This window comes from Centroberyx gerrardi, chromosome 10, assembly GCF_048128805.1.
Source record: "Centroberyx gerrardi isolate f3 chromosome 10, fCenGer3.hap1.cur.20231027, whole genome shotgun sequence".
NCBI lineage: Eukaryota > Metazoa > Chordata > Actinopteri > Beryciformes > Berycidae > Centroberyx > Centroberyx gerrardi.
Window position 1 is genome coordinate 28,750,264 of NC_136006.1, and position 21,335 is coordinate 28,771,598.

Below are 21,335 nucleotides of genomic sequence, written 5' to 3' on the forward strand. Positions count from 1 at the left end.
TTTGACAACACGGAGCGAAGTAAAAACAAAGTACGAAGTACTTTTAATCGATTAAGAACAGCCTCGATAGCAGCGTCTATCTTGTCTACAGCGGTCGCCACTGTTGTTATTACTCCTCCTTGGTTCCGGCGCACAGCTTGACAACGCTTGACAACAGCTTGACAACGGTGTTAGTCCCGCCTGTGGCGCTGATTGGCTAATTGTTAGTCCCCCCCGGCGCTCATTGGACCGAACATTTTTCAACCGAGAGAAACCGCTGTTTCATGTCACGATGCGGAAGTGGGCGGATTCAAAGGTCTGGACCCAGGCAAACCTAGACCAGCTTTAAAGGTCTCATACGGAGCCTTTCTGACACATTAATGACTACATCAACACTGAAAATGGTGGGTCGCGAAGAAGGATGCAGAAAATTACATCATGACTGCAGTGTAAGACCGCAGAATAAGTAATTAAATTGATGTTGTGAATGTTAATTACTTGTTTCTTGTCATGTTAAAAGCCGCTGCGTTGTCTCTACCACAGCACTATTTTGCATCCTCAGTTAATCCAATATGGATATTAAATAATGAACGAATTAAACTTGTAATTAAAATAATTCATAACAATACAAATTAGGCTGCACATTTTTCTGGATTACAAATGATACTTACACATATTGTTCCAATCAGTATTTTTATTGTAACTCATTAGCTAATTTTCAGCAGAAAAACTGAAATATGTTGCTTGGGTTAAGTATTCAAACCCCACACATTAATATTTGGTAGAGGCACCTTTTGCTGCAGTAACTGCTTTAAAGGATAAGGCTGGTGTTTTTTAATGCATTGCTTACCGTCAACAAATCCTATGAAAATAACAAAATCAGCAATGATTTTGTTTTGCCAACAAGTCTCGTCCATGTAGCCGGTGCCCAATGCAGCCATGTCCCAGCAGCCATAGAACTCCATTGTATAAAAAAAACGATTAAAAACACGTCACAGAGCCATGTCGTTGCTCTGGGCAACATATTTCATCATCACGATGCACCGGACCGGCTGTAAACACGTTTGCGATCTCAGGAAAGTTCGTTAGTTCCGTAGCACCGAAAATAGTCCCCGGCATAATGAAGAATTTGTTCCAATTTGAATTTGATTTGGTAATAACTACAACAGCCTGACTTTTCGTGGTAACAGTTAGCGATTTTTAAAATTGGAACTATGTCTTTGTGAGCTGTATTTAAAGGTTTTTAGCTTACAATTGGAGCCAATTACTTCCGGGTTGACGGCTAAAAACGGTACATGGGAAGTCAGAAAGTAACGGGAGTAGAGTAAACGCATTGTTGATTTTGTTATTTTCATAGGATTTGTTGACGGTAAGCAATGCATTAAAAAACACCGGCCTTATCCTTTAAGTCTTTTGGGTATCTACCAGCTTTCTCCATCCATTCTCCCTCAAATTTTAACAAGATGTCCAGTGCCTGCTGATGAAAAGCACCCCCACAGCATGGTGCTGCCACCACCATACTCCACTGTAAGGATGGCATTTCTTGAGGCATGGGCGGTGTTAGGTGTTCGCCACACATGGCGCTTTGAATTTTGCCCAAAAAGGTCTGACTCATCGGACCACAAAACCTTTTCCCACATCTCAGCTGGGTCTCTCTCTAGCTTTGTGGTGAACTCCTGAAATGTTTTGAGATGGTGCTTTTTGAGTAATGGCTTCTTTCTTGGATTTGTATAACTTATCTCTCACGTCTGTAGAATTCTCTTCAGTCTTCATTTTCACAATTTTCCTTCAGATACACAGCCTGACCAATGTTCCAGTGTGGTTTTTATCTAGAAAACGTGACAGTTGAATGGTTCAAAGGTAAAGGCCAATGGTAAGGCAATTGTGTCCTCATTAGCGCAGTTTTTTTTCATCTGTGTAAGCTTCCAGAGCACAGGGGTTGAATACTTATGCAAACAACATATTTCAGTTTTTTTGTTTTTTCTTAAAAGTATTTTCTAACATAAAACCAATGTCACCTTAAACTAATTAGTTTTAAATTTCAGTGTTTTTAAATAAAATATCACATAGAACGAAATTTCAGTGTATCATTTGTAATGCAGTAAAATGTGAATACTTCTGCAAGGCACTGTGCAGCCAAGCTCCACAACTGGATGTGAACTTCACAGGTACCTGGCACATGCCTGAGTCTGCAAAGCCAACAGGCCGCTTCAAACAGCTGTTTTTTCCCCCCCTGTAGATTAGCGTGATTAGCGAAATTAAATTAATGAAATTATGTCCAATCATCTATTCAAATTTGTTTTAAAGTGTGTTGTTAAATAAAGGGATTTGTCCGCGTCTACGTGTGCAACAAGGCAATGAGCGAGAGATTGAGAGTCGCTGACCTTTTTTCCATAGGAGACGTCTGTGTTCAAGCAACAAAGGCAACCACTAAGCAATTCAGGCTATATCTGATAGTGTTCATAGAGCTATAAAATAGCTTGTTTTCTGTCTCTCTTTGATCTGGTGTGATAATGAACTTGTTTGTTTGCACACACACGGTACCTAGGGAATGGTGGAATTCAGGACTTCATGAATGTTTCATGATTTAGGAGCAAATGTGGGATGTCTGGGACACCACAGGCTCCCACAGCAATTCAAGATGAATGTACACAGAAAAGATTGGAGATCGCCTTTCAAGTTATTGCAAAAAAAATAATGAGAATAGCAGCACAGGAGGCAGTTTATATATTCACTCACTGGGGTCAGAATCAGGTTTTCTCTCAGTGTAGTACAAATGGGTCAGGGGGAGGAGGGAGAATTTGACGTTTAGAGAAAATAATACTCTTAATCAGCCGGCTCACCTTTGGTGTTGAAGAGCCGGGACTTCCTGCAGCTGTAAACCACTTCCTGTTGGCACTGCTCTGACCCTGTGATGACGGCGCGCAGCTGCTCAGCCGAGGCGCTGTAGTTGAACTTCATCATGTAAGGCTTCTGGACTGAGGATCCCTGGACTCTGACTGGAGCTGTGCTGTTGTGGGTCACCACTGTCCACACCTTCTCCTCTGCATACAAAACCACATTAAACTGTTAGAACCCACTGTCCACACCTTCTCCTCTGCATACAGAACCACATTAAACTGTTAGCATCATATCTATCATGCTATGCTAAGCTATCATGAACCCACTGTCCACACCTTCTCCTCTGCATACAAAACCACATTAAACTGTTAGCATCATATCTATCATGCTATGCTAAGCTATCATGTACCCACTGTCCACACCTTCTCTGCATACAAAACCACATTAAACTGTTAGCATCATATCTATCATGCTATGCTAAGCTATCATGAACCCACTGTCCACACCTTGTCCTCTACATACGAAACCTTAAACTGTTATGCTAATATATTAGCATGAACCCACTGTTCACATCTTTTCCTGTACAAAACCACGTTAAACTATTAGCATCATCATGTTAAACTATTAGCATCATCAAATGTTAAATTTTTACTGCCCACACCTCCTCTACATTCAAAATAACATGTTAAATGATTATCATCAGCCCACTGTCCACACCTTCTCTGATAATAGTTCAACTATTATCATCACATATATTAAATTATCATCATGAACTCACTGTCCATGATGGTGTGCACACGTTCTCCTCACATACAAAACCACACAGGCCTATGTTAAACTATTAGCATCATATGTTAACATGTTAAACTACTATCATCATACGTTAAACTATTAGCATCATATGTTAAACTATTATGTTAAACTACTATCATCATATGTTAAACTATTAGCATCATATGTTAAACTATTATGTTAAACTACTATCATCATATGTTAAACTATTATGTTAAACTACTATCATCATATGTTAAACGATTACCGTGCACCTACTGTACACACCTTCTACTCAACCACATATCATGTTAAACTATCATGTACAGAAGTTGATGGTACCCACTGCCTATACCAACTCCTCTACACACACAGAAAATGTGTTGATGTATAGACTTATGATGCTTGTTATATGTTCAGTATTATAGTGTATGGAAGATGTTGGTTAGCACTGCCCATCCCTTTCCCTCCACACACACAGAGAACCACAGCTCACTTCCACAGTCTATTTCATAAATTATCATGTGATATCTGTCTATTTTGCAATTTTGGAATTGGCAAATTTAGTTTTTAATTCAAACGATGGCAGACACTTGTGATTTTGATCAGTTCTTCTCTTATCCTGCATAACACCCCTCAGATTCTGTTGAAAACAAGGCAAGCAGACCCTCAGTCCACTGGCCCAGTCACAGTGACGCTATCACCTAGATGCATTTGTGGGGGATTTTCACAGCTCGATATTGTGACTCAGTTCAATAGTGAGTCAGTGAGAGCCATTCCCTGTGGTTGGCTGAACCATTGAGTGCCCGGCAAAAAATGTTGTTACCAACATTTTCACAAATCCCTGCAATTTTGTGGCACTAAAAAGCCTAATCAATGTATTTGTTTCCAAGCAGATCACTTTGACCACTTTATCTATCCCTGCTCTGTGGAAACAAATAAAAACAGAAAGCCTTACAATTTCTAATCACAGGAAAAAACAAAGCAAAACAAAAAAAAAAACCCTGCAAACAATTTGTATGTGTTGCTTAAGAAAAATGTCTTTCAATCTATTTGCTTCGAGTGCTGAAATCTGATAAAGATGCAACATTGGTGGTGAATACCAATAGATACTGAATGTGCAGGACCAAATTTTGCTGACCGTGAATGGAGTAAGATTTTGCATACATTCCCCGATGAAAGGGTTAACAGTTTGTACAATTAATTGAGGTGAGGACTCCAACTCATTCACATCCCCCACTTAGTATGTATTATGGGGATTTCATGTTTACCTAGCCTAAGAGAAAATCCCACTCCACTTTGCGATTATTCACATCCTAGGTTGTTAGGCTGAGAGTTATTTACATCTCTAATGGATTCTTTAATTGAGGTCAACCTGAGGCATCTCTACAGCCAAATGATTAGGGTTTGTGAGGGGAGAAGATTGAAAACACAAAATGGTCCAGAGCCAGACAGCAGGAGGCAGCGGCGCTCACCTCTCGCATGACGTCACTGTTGAATTAACCTCTGGGAAGGACATACAGTAGTGTGTAGTGCGGCTGTGGAAGTTGTGACAGCTAAATGAGTACCGTCTCTAGTGTGTCAACACTCAACTGAATGGGTGTGTGTGTGTGTGTTGGGGGAGGGTCAAGTGCTGTACACAAACAAATGTAATGACAAAATTACACTATAATTAAAGGTCAATTTTAAACTTTGAAAGGTGATAACTGCTACACCACCGGTCCGATTTTAACGAAACATAGAGGGATGATGCATCTTGTTTCTGATTGGCCCAAGGGGTGCCTGCATCATCCGCGGGGGACGACATGTTTACCCTCTCTTCACTCCAGACATGTGTATGCGGTACTTTAACTGTTGTTTTCAGTAACAGTAACCTTTTTGATGGGTGGTATAATTTCACACGCACGCACATTTGGAGTATCCACATGGCCCTTGATAAGAGATGTTTACTACACACAAATGAAGTTCCAAACTGTCAGTGATTCTTGGCAGGAAGCGTATCGAGTGACCGTAATGATTTCTTACTGGATGGCAAACTGTCAGATGCCAGTTGTGGCAGGGATCAGTGCAATGTGATCTGTAAGCGACTGAACTCTTTTACTCGGCGCTTTCTGTTGCGATCCCGCCGGAGCTCCGGGAGAGTAAAGGTGACAACGGTTGCACTATGGTGAACTCACCTGTCATGTTGCAGTAGACCTGCGTGGGCCCCAGGGGGCCACTCCCATCTGGATCAATGGAGTAGAAGCCCGAGGAGCTGCCAATCAGCTTGTAGGCCTCGCAGGATGGCTCATAGATGGCTGGAGGGAGCAGAGCGTGGATGGGAATCAATCACTCCTTCTAGAATAAACAAGCGCTCCTACAGCTTTCTACCGGCTGAATCATCAGAAGGCACTTAATCATCATCACTTGGTCAACTTATTCATAACTCGTGTTTCCGTTGTGATTTTTTGTTGCACTTTTGTTGGTAATCTAGGTTTTGGTTCTATGTCCATTTATATTTTAACCTCAGTTTTGGTTCTGATGCAGGTCGTAGCACAGAAAATATTCTTACCTGCATTATTTCATTATAATAAATTAACTTAAAAACACTGCATGTTGTGTTGTGTTTTAGGGGGAAAATGGCAAATCATTATATTTTTTTTTAGATAATGTAATGAAATTGTGGATTTTCCAGGTCCACAATTTCATTACATTATGTACTAATTATAGGGAAAATAGAGAAAGATTTCAATGGCAGCTAGTTGGTACGTACCTCGTAATTTCTTTTCCAAGACAGAACCATGAAATGATGTAGTAGTTATATAGAAAATTAGAAATTAGAGGAAGGAATTCAAATAACTAAATTACATAATTATATGAATAATGACTTGGGTTACCAAATTGACCTCTGCCTATTATTTTTCCAATAAATAGTTTATCGTTGTGCAGTTCTTTCCAGGAAAGTCTTTTTTACAAACTGACAGTATCTTATCAACTCCACCAAACCAACTGCTTACATTTTCTATGTAACAACTGCATCATTTCATGGTTCTTTCCAGGAAACTTCCCAAGACGTTTCCTGGAACAGTTACTTTCTATGAAATTATTAGGAAATTGTGAATCCAGACAATACTCATTTCTCTATTATTGGTGAACTGATTGTTGAATCAATATAGGAAACACTGCACAGCTCTTACTGCCAGGCGCTTTCACTGCCAAGGACAGGGGTTCACTTCTTTTTGTGGCACCCATTATAAACACTTATGGTAGTGAAATGGCCTTTGAATCAAAATGCTTAACAAATGGAATAGGTCATGCGCTACGACATCAAATGCGCAGGCGACACCAAACCAAATGTAACAAAATAGCATTGTGCATAATGCGAATAAGTTGATGAACAAAGTTGGAAAGGGGCCTATTTTTAATTCAGGTGGTGCTCTTTTCTGTCACGTCGCCTCCGACATGCAAGGACAACTGCATTTGCCTGCATACAAACAAGAAATCAGTATTCCGGGGCCGGGGAGTTTCACACACACACACTCCAACACCCGGCTCCACTGTGAATATCAAGGGGCTGCCGCAGGATGTCAAGAGTTGACACCAGCCAGGAAAAACTACATATATATGTCAGTCTGAAGCTATTTAAGGATATAGTAAAAAAAAAAAAAAAAAAAAAAAAAAAATCAATAGATTCTCAGAAATTTAACAGCGAGAATAGCAGGCAATGATTATAAGGTCACGCTGAATTGAACCAGGACATGTTGTTGTCTTGCCTTTCAGCAGCGGTGCGGAGAGATGACAGCCAAGGAGGCATGGCGCGCGCTAGGTAAAGATGCGTGTGTGCGCTGAGGAATACGCCACAGCTCAGTACACCGAGAACGTATGGGAGTGGCGGCGGAGTGTAAGAGTAGGTTTGAGACTAGCTGGGGGAAATGAAAGTGAGACGAACTGCTCACAGTTGTGACAGGTCGCTCCGGAGTAGCCCGTTCCCGAGCAGTCGCAGTAGAAGGAGCTCCAGGACTGGGAGCACTGGCCTCCGTGTTCACACAGGTTAGGAAGGCATCTGGAAAGGAAAATCACAGTTTTTACACTGCAGTTTCTTAGCTGTAATATACTTCTATCTTCACAGTCGACACCACACTTTAATACAGCTTTTTCAGAGAAATACTCGAAGCATAAAAAGCTGTTAGGAGGGACAAAACATGATAAAGGAAGATTTGAAAGGTCATACAAGGACATGAAGTATTTTGATTTGGTAACAGATGCATGTTTTGTATGTGCTTGCTTGCCTAATCTTTTCATTTTCAGTTAAGCAGGACTCCTCCTCACCAAACGCCATTATTAAGACCCCCCCAAAAAATGAAGATCTGAGACGACAATCTTGCTTTTGTATTTTTCCCGGCAGGCGTTTATCCGTGATCTGCGAGCCTCGCTTTGTAAATCCCAAACAATTGTGGAGCGATCGCGTCTCACATTGTGGTGCGGTCGGGAATAAAAGCTAACACATTGTGGTGCGCGGCTAAAAAAAGAAGCATCGCCATCACGTTCAGACTAGAGTGCATGTTTACGGGATTCGAAAACAAGCGCTTCACGGAAATTCCAAACCACACTCTTCTGATTAATAGTCCCTTCCTCAAGCCTTCTTGAGTTTCACATAATTGCCAGCCTTTCAAGCATGCATCTATAATTTCATACACTTTCATCTCTCGCCCATTAATTGCAGTGGAGCGGGCCGGCCGCAACACGGATAAGGTTGCAGCCCATACTTTAATTACCATCAAGCTATTTCTATTGTTGTGTTCATGGGTGCCCTCGCAGGTCATGAAATTACAGTAGCCGGTGCACAGAAGTGCACACTCGCCGTAAATTGACTCATGAAGTTTGATTGGACACAGAGAAAAGGAGATTAACTCTCATAAAGGTTAATCTTCCCGTCCTCTTAACAAAGCATAACTGTGGTCATTACCCTAAAATATGCCACAGTGAGAGGAAGTAGACATGAAGGGAAAGATTTGCAGAGAGCTGAGCAGGAACGGAGGATAAACTCGTGTCTGTACAACAGCCTGGTCTCAAAAGTCTCCGTGCAACAAAGGATTATAGTGGAGGATATTGCATGGTGGTCAACTATAAGTCACACTCAAGGATGGAAGTAACTAATTACATTTACTCACATTATTGTAACTGAGTAGCTTTTTTGTGTACTTGTCCTTTTTGAGCATTTGTTAAAGTCAGTAATTTAACTTTTAAGTACATTTTTACTGAAGTATTGTACTTAGCTACATTTTAAATCAGAGAACAGATTTTGTGGCTCTCCATCAGCATCAGAAACTAGACCAGACTAGACTAGACTAATTGTGGAGCCGTTCACAGTGAAAATGGTCGGCAAAGAAGAGAAGAGTAATGTGGGTTTACTTTGTTTCTGCACTATTTTGTAATTTCCAATTTTTCCAATGAAAAGAATCTAGTTTGAACTCTGTCCTCTTGTCCTTTTAAAATTGCACAGAAAAGATCACATCTAAAAATGTTCTCTTTTCTAAAAAGTAACTCAGTAGCTTTTACTCTGAGTACATTTTAAAAGAGCTGCTTTTTACTTTTACTTCAGTAGATTTTTACACCAGTACTTTTACTTAAAATATTAGGAAAGTAACAGTACTTCTACTTGAGTAGGACATTCTAGTGCTCTTTCCACCACTGGACATACTCTGCTTAACATACTGCATGTGTAAGTGCATTAATCTGATTCTACAAATGCTACTATTCCTATTGAAGGCTTAGCTGACACAATTCATTCATAATAATTCATAAATGACATAATGTAAGTGGTGATTCAGTGGTGGCCAATGACGTGATAAACAGATGTAGCTCAGTTTGGGAAAGGAATAACATCTCGTTCCGTCATTCAGTCATTCCTTACAGTGCATCCTTTACCCCACTGACAGTGCTAGCACCCGCTCATCTGTTGTGTTGCATATATCCTCTGACAGAGTCTGAGTCAGGCTGTGGCGAGCAATCTGGGCAACAGAAAGCAGGTAGTTTGAAATCTGACATGAGAGGGATTCCCCTCAGGGCCAATACAAGAGAAAGCGGCAGCTAACTTGTTTGTCTCCTCCCTATAAATGTTCCAGGCAACTTGCGGCGCGACATTCATCGAGCCGGTAGGTCTGCTAATCCTGTTCGCGGGGCCCACAACAGTGTGGAGTAATGAGGGACAGGATGCCATACAGGACAGGGAGCAGCTTGTTAGCGGGGTCCTCTGCCAGGGAGGGTGTTACCAAGCTCTGTTGCAATTTAATTGGATGATCCTGTCAGTAAGCCTGTCTCCATTGGACAAGATGTCAGCGACTTTCCGGCACTGAATGCTCTGGAGACAACATGCTGCCATCAACAAATTAACAATGTAGCCACAGATAATTCTCCGTTACCATGCAGACTTGGAGGAGTTTTTAGACCAGGCGAGTCCAGTTTGACTCCTGAATAGCCAAGCATTCTTGACAGTTAGTTTCCATGAATGAGAAATGTGCCTTACCTGTCTCTTATATTACACGTATCAAATTGAAGCTCATTGTAGTATCCCAGCATCCCTTGCTGTACATGACTGAGGTTGATTGGCTGGCTGTTGATAAATATGAGCCGCATACACCCCTGGAAGGCCAGTGTCGGGTTCATACAGCCCGTGGAAGGACAGCCTGGGTTGGAAATGACACATGATGCAGGCAGACAGCGCTTTAGTTTCACATGCCACTGTACTGTACAAATCATGTCATGCAACTGGACAGTATAAACCAGAAAGTTTCCAGAAAAGATGTGTCTGGTATCTTTACATTGCCGCCACATACAATTTCCTCTGAGCATCCACTGACCTCCAAAGTAAAAATTGCCTCTTGATTCCAGTTGCTCCCACAGTTCAATAGTGGAGGCTGGTTCATTATCCAGGGTCAAGGTGATCTGGAGATTCCTTGTGTCGAGGCTCACAGAATGCCACAGTCCGTCGTTGACTCTGTGACCTGAGGAGGAACATTTGATTGAGATGGCACACAATCCAGTGGTCTATAGCACAAAAAGAGGGCCAGGAGGCTTCGAGGACTTCCGCCGCGCGACGGTAGCCTCCCTTCACAACATCAGACAATCAATTAGAAGTCCTGGCACAGCACTATGCAAATCCGGTGTGTAATAAGCCGAGTCAGCCTGATCCACTGAACCCCTTTCTTTTTCTCTTTTTTTTTTTCAGCGAGACTGAAAACTGCATCTCGCAGTGCCACAGCTATCAAAGAAGAAGATGCGGCGATGACAGGTGTGAATGGAAATTACTGAGACATGCCGGGGCCGCTCTGACAGCGTCGGTGTCAGATCGGGGAAAAACAACCGCAACCGCCGTCCCCCCTTGGCTTTGAGCTCAGAGGAGCCAAAAAAGGAGTCATGCAGAACGCACAGTGATGGGGATTTATTTTAATAAGTCATAAATAGGGGGCTGTTACGTGTAAGTTTTGGTCCCGGCTCTCGGGAGAAACGTACACTACGCCCCCGCTCGATGAGTCTATCAGAATCCAATGATGCCTAACGCGTACAGTGGGGCGTCATCCCAGAAGACCGCGAGCGCCACGGGCTGCTTTTTCTCCACTCGATTGCTTGTTTCATGGAATAAGCACCGTAGCCGCGAGGGACCGCCGGCGAGTGCCATCAGTGGGAGGTGCATCCCCCCCTTTACTAGCTCACATCTATCTTAGCTTGTCCCCCGCTGACCCGCCGGCGGCCAAGCTTGAAGTGACGAAGTAGCAGGGTTGCAGCACGCGCAAAGTAGCCGCCACCGCCGCACTACATCTGTGTGAACGCTCTACTGCCTTGTATATGACATCAGTGATCTGTTTATCTACTGCTCACCTCATGTGAAATAAAGTATTTGCCTACACAACATCGCAAAAATACATTTTTTCCCTTACCACCCTGGTAATTTCCCCTATGGCTGACCTGTCAGTTACGTTTGAGTCTAGATCTATCCTCAGGAAATATCCTCAGTTTGTTGACATCACTCCCCAAGTCTTCTAGATGAAAGCCAGTGTGATGGCTGCTTCATGAGTTCTTTTTTTTTTACATTTTGGACAACCGAGTGCAGATGAACAGCGAGGAGAGTGACACAAAAACTGTCGTTTTGAATACTGCCACTCATAACAAAGCATTTTAACCACAGCAGACAGCTGAGTCATCTGTTTCCTTTGTATTTATAATATCCTCTTAGCGCTGATATTTACATACATCCTCACAAAGCTGTTTTTCACACAGGTACAGCTAATAAGTTTACTGTTGTTGACATTTGTATTTAGCCAAGTTATTTTTTCTCATTGTTTGTAGCCTACTTGTCAAATCTCGGAGCATCTATAAAAAATAAGAAGCTGTCAATCTAACCCTATCATCTAGACTGCAAAATTTGTCTCCTGTTTTGACTGTAAGGCGAGGATGTTTGCTCATGTGAGAATTAGACTCCAGGTGCAATCAAGACTGCTTTTTCCCCCCCAAGATAAGCTATGGACTGGACAGAGTGAGGTACAGATCAATATTCTTTCCACATTAGCGCTCTTGTGCACTTTAGCACAAATACAGTACTTTATCAGGCAAGGCCATCGACAGTGACAGTGCTCTTCAAACTATTCTATTATTTACTTGTCAAATTGAAAAAAAAAAAAAACATGACAGCTGTTGAGTAGTTCAAAATTCCGATCAGTCAAGGCTGGAATAAGTGAGAAGGACATACAGTAAGGTATAGTGAAACAAAATGACGCAACATCTTTGCAGCTCAAGGTTATGCCGAAACACCCCCACTGCACTATATTTGACATTGCTGTAGGAGAGCAGGCATGTGATATTGTTGTGACTTGGGAGGAGAATGGAGAAGCAGAGGGCGAGCGGTCATTGTTTCAAATCCATAGAGCAGATAGACTTTTCAAAATTGGAATTCACAGATTCCCTCTTTTCAGTAACTGAGGTTGGCATGCATGGAGAAGAGCATGAACTCCCACTATTAATGCATTCATTTCAATTTAGTGCAGTTAGTGAGGCAAAAGATCTAATGTTGGTGAGTCCATCCTCGCTCTCTGCTGTTTAGGATCTGGATTTCACTCTTTAAAGTTTTGATTTATCACTTTCTGTGTGGAGAAGATTGCCCACTAGTGACCATACTGATGCCAGAATATGATTTGGACAAATAGGACAAATCTACGGCATCTTAATTAGTGGGGATGGGACGCTCTGCTCTGTTGCAGTCCCACTTTGTGGGTGTATTTTTCCATAAAAATCTGGCCTAGTGCAGCTTGGTTAAAGATGTAAATAATATGAAAGGGAATATTAGTTGACAAAACTTCCATTAATCTGTTTCCCCTGACAACAATACAATAAACAACCCTTGACAGTTGGAGGTGAACATACTAGACACTGAGCAGTTGGGGGGGAGTAGGCTATTCAGTCTTCCAGATCTACAGCAAATGCCTGTCGGTGGATCGAGTGGCTGCACATGCTGCTATTATTACATAAGGGGTTCATTTGGCATGGGGTTCAGCCTTCAAAAAGAACCAATTGGTGGTTTATGAATTTTGATTGAGCATAGCCTTTATGTTGAAGGGTTCTCCAGCTGCGGCCGTCCTCTCTGTCTGTTTTTCCGTCTGTGCCCGCCATCTGCTGAAAGTCTGGCTTTCCCAGTCAAACGTGATTATACGTGTTATCTCTAAAAAAGCAATCCCACGATCCCCTTTACGAAAGGCTGCGTGCAGAGGATGACATTTTTCTTCAAGTAATTCCAAGGAGATGAAGAATTCGTTTGAGTTTATTGAGGGCAAAGGTGGCGAAAATAATGAGGATGAAATTATGTGTACTAGCCAACACAGTCTCTCTCTGGATGATGGATTAGGTCAGCACTGTCTCTCTGTGTCTGCCTCAGTAGAATAAAGCATCACGCACATTGCACAGGCACAGAAACAAGCAGCCAGATGGACTTTGTGCAGCCCATATTGCAGACAGGGCATTTTGGGGTCAGTGTGTGTGTGTGGGTGTATGTGTGTGTGGGCATGTGTGCATATGTGAAAATCCTCCAAAGTGAGGACATTTTGCAGCTCCTCACTTCTTTAGGTAGTTAGATAGTTTAGGGTAAAGACTTGGGTTTAGGATTAAGATTAGAATGATGATGTTTAGGGTAATGGTTAATGCACGTAGTGGAGAGGTGCTCACAAGTATAGTAATACAAGCATGTGTGTGTGTTTCTGTGTGTGCGTGAGTGCATGTGTGTGGCCCGTAGCCTCACCAGTGGAGACCTCGGATTTCTGCTGGCCAGAGGTGTGCAGGGTCAGCCGGAGCCGGCTGTTGCTGATCCGCAGCTCCAGTCTCTGGGGCTCCGGGTTCAGCCGGGCGGAGAGCAGCAGCCCGTCCGGGTTCCACGTCCTGAACTGGAAGCGGACGGAGAAACCCCCCATGGCGGACGCCGCCGCCGGCAGCGACAGGAAGCTGCTGCTGGAGCTCAGGAAGGTGGAGGCCACCAGCTGGGGCTCCGAGCACGAGAAGGTCACGTTGCCCTGGAGAGCGAGGAACCCCGAGGTGGCTTACACTTACACATATCTCCAACAACATTATTAATAATGCATTCGGAAAATCATGTTGAGACGACCATCTTAACTGCTACATGAAAAATCTCTCTGAGATAATTAACAAATAGCAGACCTAATAACTTATTCTATTTTATCCATTCTTTCCTGTGGAATAAGATGGATTTTCCCCATGATACTAAAGAACATGATTAAGTTCAGAGGCTATGTGAAATTTAAATTGCCCTTTTAAGAAGAAGCAGAAATGCAGGCAAATGCCGCATCCCGAGATGAATCTATGACATTCTCAATTTGCTCCCAACCAATCTGCTCGGGCCAATGGTAAGGCAGACGAGAAAAAAAACATAGACTTTAATTCTGAGTGGTGCAGAGGTCGAGGTAGGTACATGCACCCGAAGACCAGTCATGTCAATTGAGGTCAGAGTCATATCAGTCCCGGCGCCTGCGAGGCAGCGAAGAGCAATCATAGCTCTTTGACTCTCAATGTGATTCCCTCCCAACCACCTGAGGGAGAATTCACCATTGAAATTCCATTACAGGTTCCATCATGGCAGTCAGTGAGCAAAACTGGCCGCTCTCTCTCTCGCTCTCTTTTTCTCTTGTAAGTAAAGGCCTTTTAACATAGCAATCAGAATTTTGACGGCAGAGGGTGTCTGAGATTAAATGTGGCTCGTGGCTCTTTGGCCCCCGTCTGATTTGTGTGGGAGAGGAGGACTCTCCAAATGATAGCTTCCTCCCTGGGCCCAATCCATTGATAGATTTAGACTTAATGACATAGTAGTTAGGATCAGATTGAACGTAATGATGAAGCAAAAAATATATTTGTTTTCACACTGATTTTCTCCTTCCGTGTAGGCAATTTCTGCCCCGAATCCCTTCAATCCATGTGACTACGCAAATGTCATTATATGTGGTCGGCTCGCAGTTTTGGAAAATGTGAAACCCCGCAGCAAGGACAATTAAAACTCACTCACTGTTAATTTTTTTTGTGCTGAGTATTAAGAAGTCATTGACTACCCTCCTGTGAGCCATGACCACCTCGTGCCTCGTGGCTGAATGATGCTTTAATAATCTGCGGATCTAACTCACCACGCTGTATATCTGCGGCTTGCGTCTCTTTGCCAGGTCTATGATATTGATTCCGTTGTAGTAGAGGTTTTCGATGCAGCCGTGGAAGTTCTTCCTGAGGAAGGTGCCAGGTTTGCCAGGCAGCGGGATGCCTCCGAAGCTCAGCTTTGATGAAGGGAACAAGAGGTGGAGCCCTTAGCACTAGATACACAAATTGCTCCAATACACACTAGTACTACAATCTATATTCACAACTATGCACTATGTTATTTATAAAGAATCATATTCATCAAATTCTACTATTTGGCCATATAGATTTTAGCTATTCACAGATTTTTTTTAAAGTTTGACATGGCAAATAATACTCAACCCATCTTTTACAGCCTTAAAATACATGTATAGCCTTGCAAGTAACTGTATGAACAGCTAACACCAATAAATCTTCAAGTGAAAAAGTAGCACCACTTCAATGAATCAAAACATAAACAAAGCCAGTAGTAGAGTGATTGTGTTTCAGCATGGGGTGCCATTGTTAAATTACAACCTGGAGATTTTCTATGTGTAGAATTTTGTTTCTCAAAATTACTGTTAGACATTTCCCATAAACCCCACTGTTACAGGATGTTGCTACTTGTCCTTCCTCCTCCTCCCTGGCGTAGTTTGTTTTGAAGAGCAACAGTCAATATGTTTCACAAGTACGTAAGCTAATGTGAAGTGGAAATTATGCAGTTAGAATAGTGGAACTGGAATAAAGTTGCGTGTTACTTCCAAAATAAAAGCGTTTCTGTTTTGTGCCGTAAAGCAATCCAGCAGATTTCACGCCAAATTCAACCCGGTGGCACACAATGTAAAATGCAGTGTAGAGGCCGCAAGAGGCTGACAATCTTCTCAGTGTCTGGTTTGTTTTTCAGTAACAAATAAAAGGACCCACCTCATAGTCCACTTCCAGCGAGTCTCCTTCCCCTTTGGTGCGGAAGTGCTGCGTATGGGAATCCACCGTGAGGTTGACCTGCTTGTTGAAGCGCTCGATAAGGACGGAGTGCCAGTGCTGGTCGTCCAGCAGGCTGCCCAGAGTGACGGCGACGCGCCCGCTGCTGAACCTCAGCCTGGTGTCGTCTGCAACACAAACAGCGTGAAAACACTCGCAGCGGCTCGCGCACTGCCGGTGTGAACCTTTAAACTGAGGGCAGCCAGTCAATGGAGCTCAGGTGCACTGGTAATTGGAAGAGCAAGGATACAAACTCATGTAGACACACACACACACACAGACAGACACACCAACATACTGTACACGCACACAGAGGGGAAAGAGACAGAAAGGGATAGATTGATAGACAGATAGATAGACAGATAGATAGATAGATAGATAGATAGATAGATAGATAGAAACAGAGAGCTCAAGAGAGAGTAACCAACAGAGGCACAGAGGGACGCACAGGGAGAGAGAGTAATATTCCCAGTGGTGATTGGAAAGGCCAGGACAAATACCTACACACACACACACACACACACACACACACACACAGAGCCAACTGTAAATCCCCACATCACTCCCCCGATGCTAGTTGGTATAAAGAGGCTCATCAATCCATCCTTTCATCCACCCAGTCCCTCTTGACCAGTTAACCGTGACCCATTGCCTCCTTCTCCTGTGTTTCTCACCGAGGTTGACTACATTAACCCTTTAAATTCTATATATAGAGGCGTCACAGATCTATACTATGTTAGTAGAAGCCTATATCTTCCGGTATATTGATTTCTAAAGGTGGTTGCTATGGCTGGTTATTAGTAGCATGTTTGCTAGGATATTGATCTGTTGTTATGTTGTGTTATGCTGGCTTGTTAACTTGTTAACTTAATCGGACTGTTTTTGGTAGTAGCATGGCTGATGTGGTTTGTTAATGGCATGGTTGTTGGTGTGTTGGTTCTTTTGAATATTGATATGTTGGTGGGATGGCTTTTGTCTGTCTCTAGCATGCTAGCTGACATGTAAACCATTACACTCAAAAACAATGGCAGAAACAGCAATGGGGATGGGTCTCATCCCAAAAAAACACAGAAAAGAAATTACAGAAACCAGCAAAATGAAGAACTGAGTGATTGACTCTTCTTTTTTAACTATTGGAGTGCTACGTCTGACCTTGTTTTTGAGGGTAATGGTTTACTGTTGACTAGTTTATGGCAGCCAGCAAAAGTTTTTTGGAGAAGCGCGCTTCTTGGTTGTTTTTCTCACCTTTTAATCTCCCTAAGGGGAAACTTAAAGGTAAATGAAGTTGAGTTATAACAGATAACACTATTTGTAGTCAGTGATGTAGTGAGAATTAAAAAGGTGGGTAAACTATGACTTTCAGTTGGTGATTATTACCAAGCACCAATATGATCAAAAATCAATTATACTTTCATAAAAATGTTAATTTCTGCTTTTTTTCCTCTTAACTAATGTCAGTTTGATGGCACTTCCTCATAGGTACATTATGAATTTCTGTCGACCTAAACAGCAGGTAACAGGTGTGCTTCTCACCCAGGTTGAGGTAGAGGGCCAGTTTTCCTCGGTGCAGCTCCAGAGTGATGTAATCCCCCCTCTGCCCCTCTCCGTGGAGCAGAACCCCCTCGGCCTGGCGGCTCTTGAACCGCAGAGAGATCACGTCCTTCACCGTCGACATGGATTTCTGGTTGAACCGGTACAGCAGGGAGCTTCTGCCGTCAAAGTCCGCCACATCCGACTCTAAAAGAAAATCAGTTCAGCAGGATTCCCCTTAAAAATTGTATTACACACTGTACTTGTGGTGAATAATCAAAATAAATACAGGATGATGATAATAATAACAACACTATTACAGAAACTATTATAGTTGCTATTATTATACCACTACTATTATTACTACTAGTATTATAACAACTATTATAGCAAAAATAATAGTGATGATAACAACAATAAGAAGAAGAAAGATTATACTATACACTGCACTGAACCCCTGATAATAATAATAATAATACCAGAAAAAGAAGGAGAAGAAGAATAGCGATACTACATATCGCCAAGGAAGATAATGTGCTACACTGGAGGATGCCTCCATGTCGAAATGGGGAGAATCTCAACTGCACAGCTGTTATTTTGCTTATATGCTCCCTGGTTCACCCTTGCCGTTCATATGAAATTGATTCTTGTGTGTCCTGAAGAACATGGTTGAGACCAGTTATTAGTTTGGGGGGCTTTTTCAGCGTTACCTATATATAATTCTGCTCCAGAGAGACACTCATGCATAGATTCATGAATTTATGGATTGCCAGTCTGTAATGCAAAAGTATGAGAGCTGCATAGCAATGTTCCCTATCTGTCTATGTCTCTCTGTCTCTGTCTTTCTGTGTTTCTCTCTCTCTCTCTCTCGCTCCTAAATTCTACCTTCCTTTGCATAGTTTGAGATATGAGAAAACTCTGATGATTCTATGATTCATGTCCATCTGCCATCATTCAAAAGTGCTTTCCTGGAAGAGTTGTCTCATGTAATTTAAGTATATAGTAATTAATATAGTAATTTATATACATATATATATAATGTGTTACTCATTACTATATATATATATACACACATGGTGCTTCTGAGACAGCATATTAGTGGTGTACTCGCTCATCCAACATTAATACAGGGAATCATGCTGTGGAACGGGTGGGCATTATAAAACTGCTCACTCAGGGATAATTATAACTGTCTTTCACAGTGCAGTAATTCACTGGCTCATCCAGTTAGTGCTGCTTCACAATGTGTGGGAGAGGCATCCCAGTGACTCCCCTTTATTTTATTTAGGATTGCTCAGGCAGAGGCTGCCTGCCATTACCTGTCTCGATTAATGTTACTGTGTATGCTACTGTGTCTGCTCAGCGTTTCCTCCTATCATGCAAGATCACAAAAATCTGGCCTTTTTTTACTTCTCATTACTATCACAAGTGCAGCCTTTAACCTCCAGTGTATTAGCTGCAGTGACGAGAAAGATAAGTGAGGTAAACAAGATGGTGAGATTAAGATTAATACCCGTGTTATATACATGATGATGACACAATAATGTAGATAAAATGTGCTGTATAAATAAAATGCGTCACAATGCATTAGTAGCATTAGCATTAGGAGTGAGCTTGTAGCCACAAAACGTCCGGTTTGAATCTCTCGACCTGAGAATCTGGGTGGGGAAAGTGAATGAGAAATACTCTCTCCTCCCTCAATAACTTCCACTGCAGTGCTCTTGAGCAAGGCACTGAACCCCCAACTGCTCTAGAGGAGCTGCTCAGTGGCCACCTAGAAGCATGTGAGTTCAGCTTATTCACACGGTGGCCACTTGGACACTCTTGGAAACTACCTCGAAGAGCAAGCTACAGTCCAGCTCTGTCCTACTGTTGTGTACCAAGCTGTACACCATACAAACATTCACATATTCCCCACTGAAAAAACATTAGAAACATATGAATCCAGATAGGCCTATAGGTTCACATTTATATGTAATTGGCCTAGCTAGCTAGTAGCTTATAACTAGCTAGACAACTAACCTACCTGCTAAGCTGAAGTCCTCACTTATGTGTTGAAGTAATGCTAGTTGTATATAGAGCCTATGCCAATCTTCCAGGGAGAGTTTCCCACCCCGAGTGTTCAAAATGGCCACCAGCTGCCATGTCTGTAACTGTATGAATGTGAAGCAGGACATTGCTGGAAAGGAGCATGGTGGTCTGTCCCTGGATAAATAAAGGTTATAATAAATTGGATTTATGTTAGTATTATTTGGCATTAATTTTAGTATTGCTACTAGTATTAGCATTAGCATTATTAGTATTAGCATTAGCATTATTAGTAGGCTATTTGTCAGTGGCAGCAAATAGTGGCAGCAAATAGTGGCAGCAAAACTCATATTATATATATTACTCATATTGTTGTTCACAAATAATACGAAATAATTATGAATGGGATAACTTGCAAATTCTCCCAAAAAATGTTTTTCCTATATTATTCATATTATATATCTACTGTATATTCCACTCACGAAAGCCATGGTAGACAAGCATTTATATTTATTTTTGTTTTCCTTTTTTTGAAACTCTAGTGATGACCCTGGTATTAGCATTAGTATTAGTATTAGTATTAGCATTAGTATTAGTAACTGTGATGTAACTACTTATCTAATATGGGCTCAATAAAGAGTCAAAAAGATTTTGAGCTTGTAAAAAAGATTCTGAGCTTGTGAAATGATTTTTGCAAATAATTTGAGACTTGCAGTTGTATATCACCATTTGTGAACATGTGAAAACATTTTGCATGAATGTATTTGAATGTGTGAATGTGTAAAAAAGATTTAAGGAAACAAAAATAATGTGTAAATGTGTAGAAAAGATTTGTAGTTGTAAACAACATTTTGTGAATGTGTAAATAACATTTGTGGACAAATTATTTCAAATGTGAGGTTGCAAAAAAAATCAGAGCAAACAGATATAGTTTTGTGAATGTGTAATGAAGGATTCAGCGCAGCAAACTCTGCGTGAAAAATGTCGCTCACAGTTTAAGTCTGTTCATGTGACATCCAGGTTACAAGCACGGATTTTTGACCCTGTTTTGCCTCGGGAGTCTACTAGCCAATGGGAACGCTACTCTTTTGACTATCCAATCAGGGAGTGAGTTTTACTATCCAATCAGGGGGCGATCGGTTCTGGCACTCTGGTCAAACAGCTGCAGTCCTCCTCCTGTCAGAGTTCGTAGCAGCTAACAGCTGGAGAGCTACAGAACTAAGGGCAGCACATAGCAACAGACACCTGCTTTACATTAATATCTCAGCTGAGTAACTGCAGGCTGCACCGTACAGGTGGCATTTTGCTAATGCGTTAACGGTTACCAAATGTCCCAGGAGATATATCAGCAGCGTTCTGACAGCGAGCGGAAGTCTGCGCTTGTTTTTAACACCGGGGCGCTCGGGCTTGACGTAGGCGGAGTTAGCCGATAAAATAAAGTACTAAAAGGCAGCCGGTAGTGCTGCCTCAAATGCTCCACTATTGTTTCTGATATTCTTTGATTTCATAAAAATTACATTGTTTATGATTTTTGACCTAGTCCTCTGGTTGTTGTGCAGCATGTGACG

General features: G+C 42.0%; 1 protein-coding gene across 1 annotated transcript in view; it reads right to left on the minus strand.

Annotated features, from left to right (window-relative positions):
- Positions 1-21,335, minus strand: part of LOC139924703 (contactin-associated protein-like 5) — a 58,430-nt gene that overhangs the window by 16,645 nt on the left and 20,450 nt on the right. The window contains exons 5-13 of the mRNA XM_071915815.2: positions 17,743-17,946; positions 16,153-16,337; positions 15,243-15,386; positions 13,856-14,123; positions 10,431-10,574; positions 10,097-10,256; positions 7,527-7,633; positions 5,769-5,888; positions 2,823-3,023 (exon numbers count right to left, since the gene is read on the minus strand). Of these exons, the coding sequence (XP_071771916.1) occupies positions 2,823-3,023; positions 5,769-5,888; positions 7,527-7,633; positions 10,097-10,256; positions 10,431-10,574; positions 13,856-14,123; positions 15,243-15,386; positions 16,153-16,337; positions 17,743-17,946 (1,533 nt within the window). The remainder of the gene's footprint in view (positions 1-2,822; positions 3,024-5,768; positions 5,889-7,526; positions 7,634-10,096; positions 10,257-10,430; positions 10,575-13,855; positions 14,124-15,242; positions 15,387-16,152; positions 16,338-17,742; positions 17,947-21,335) is intronic.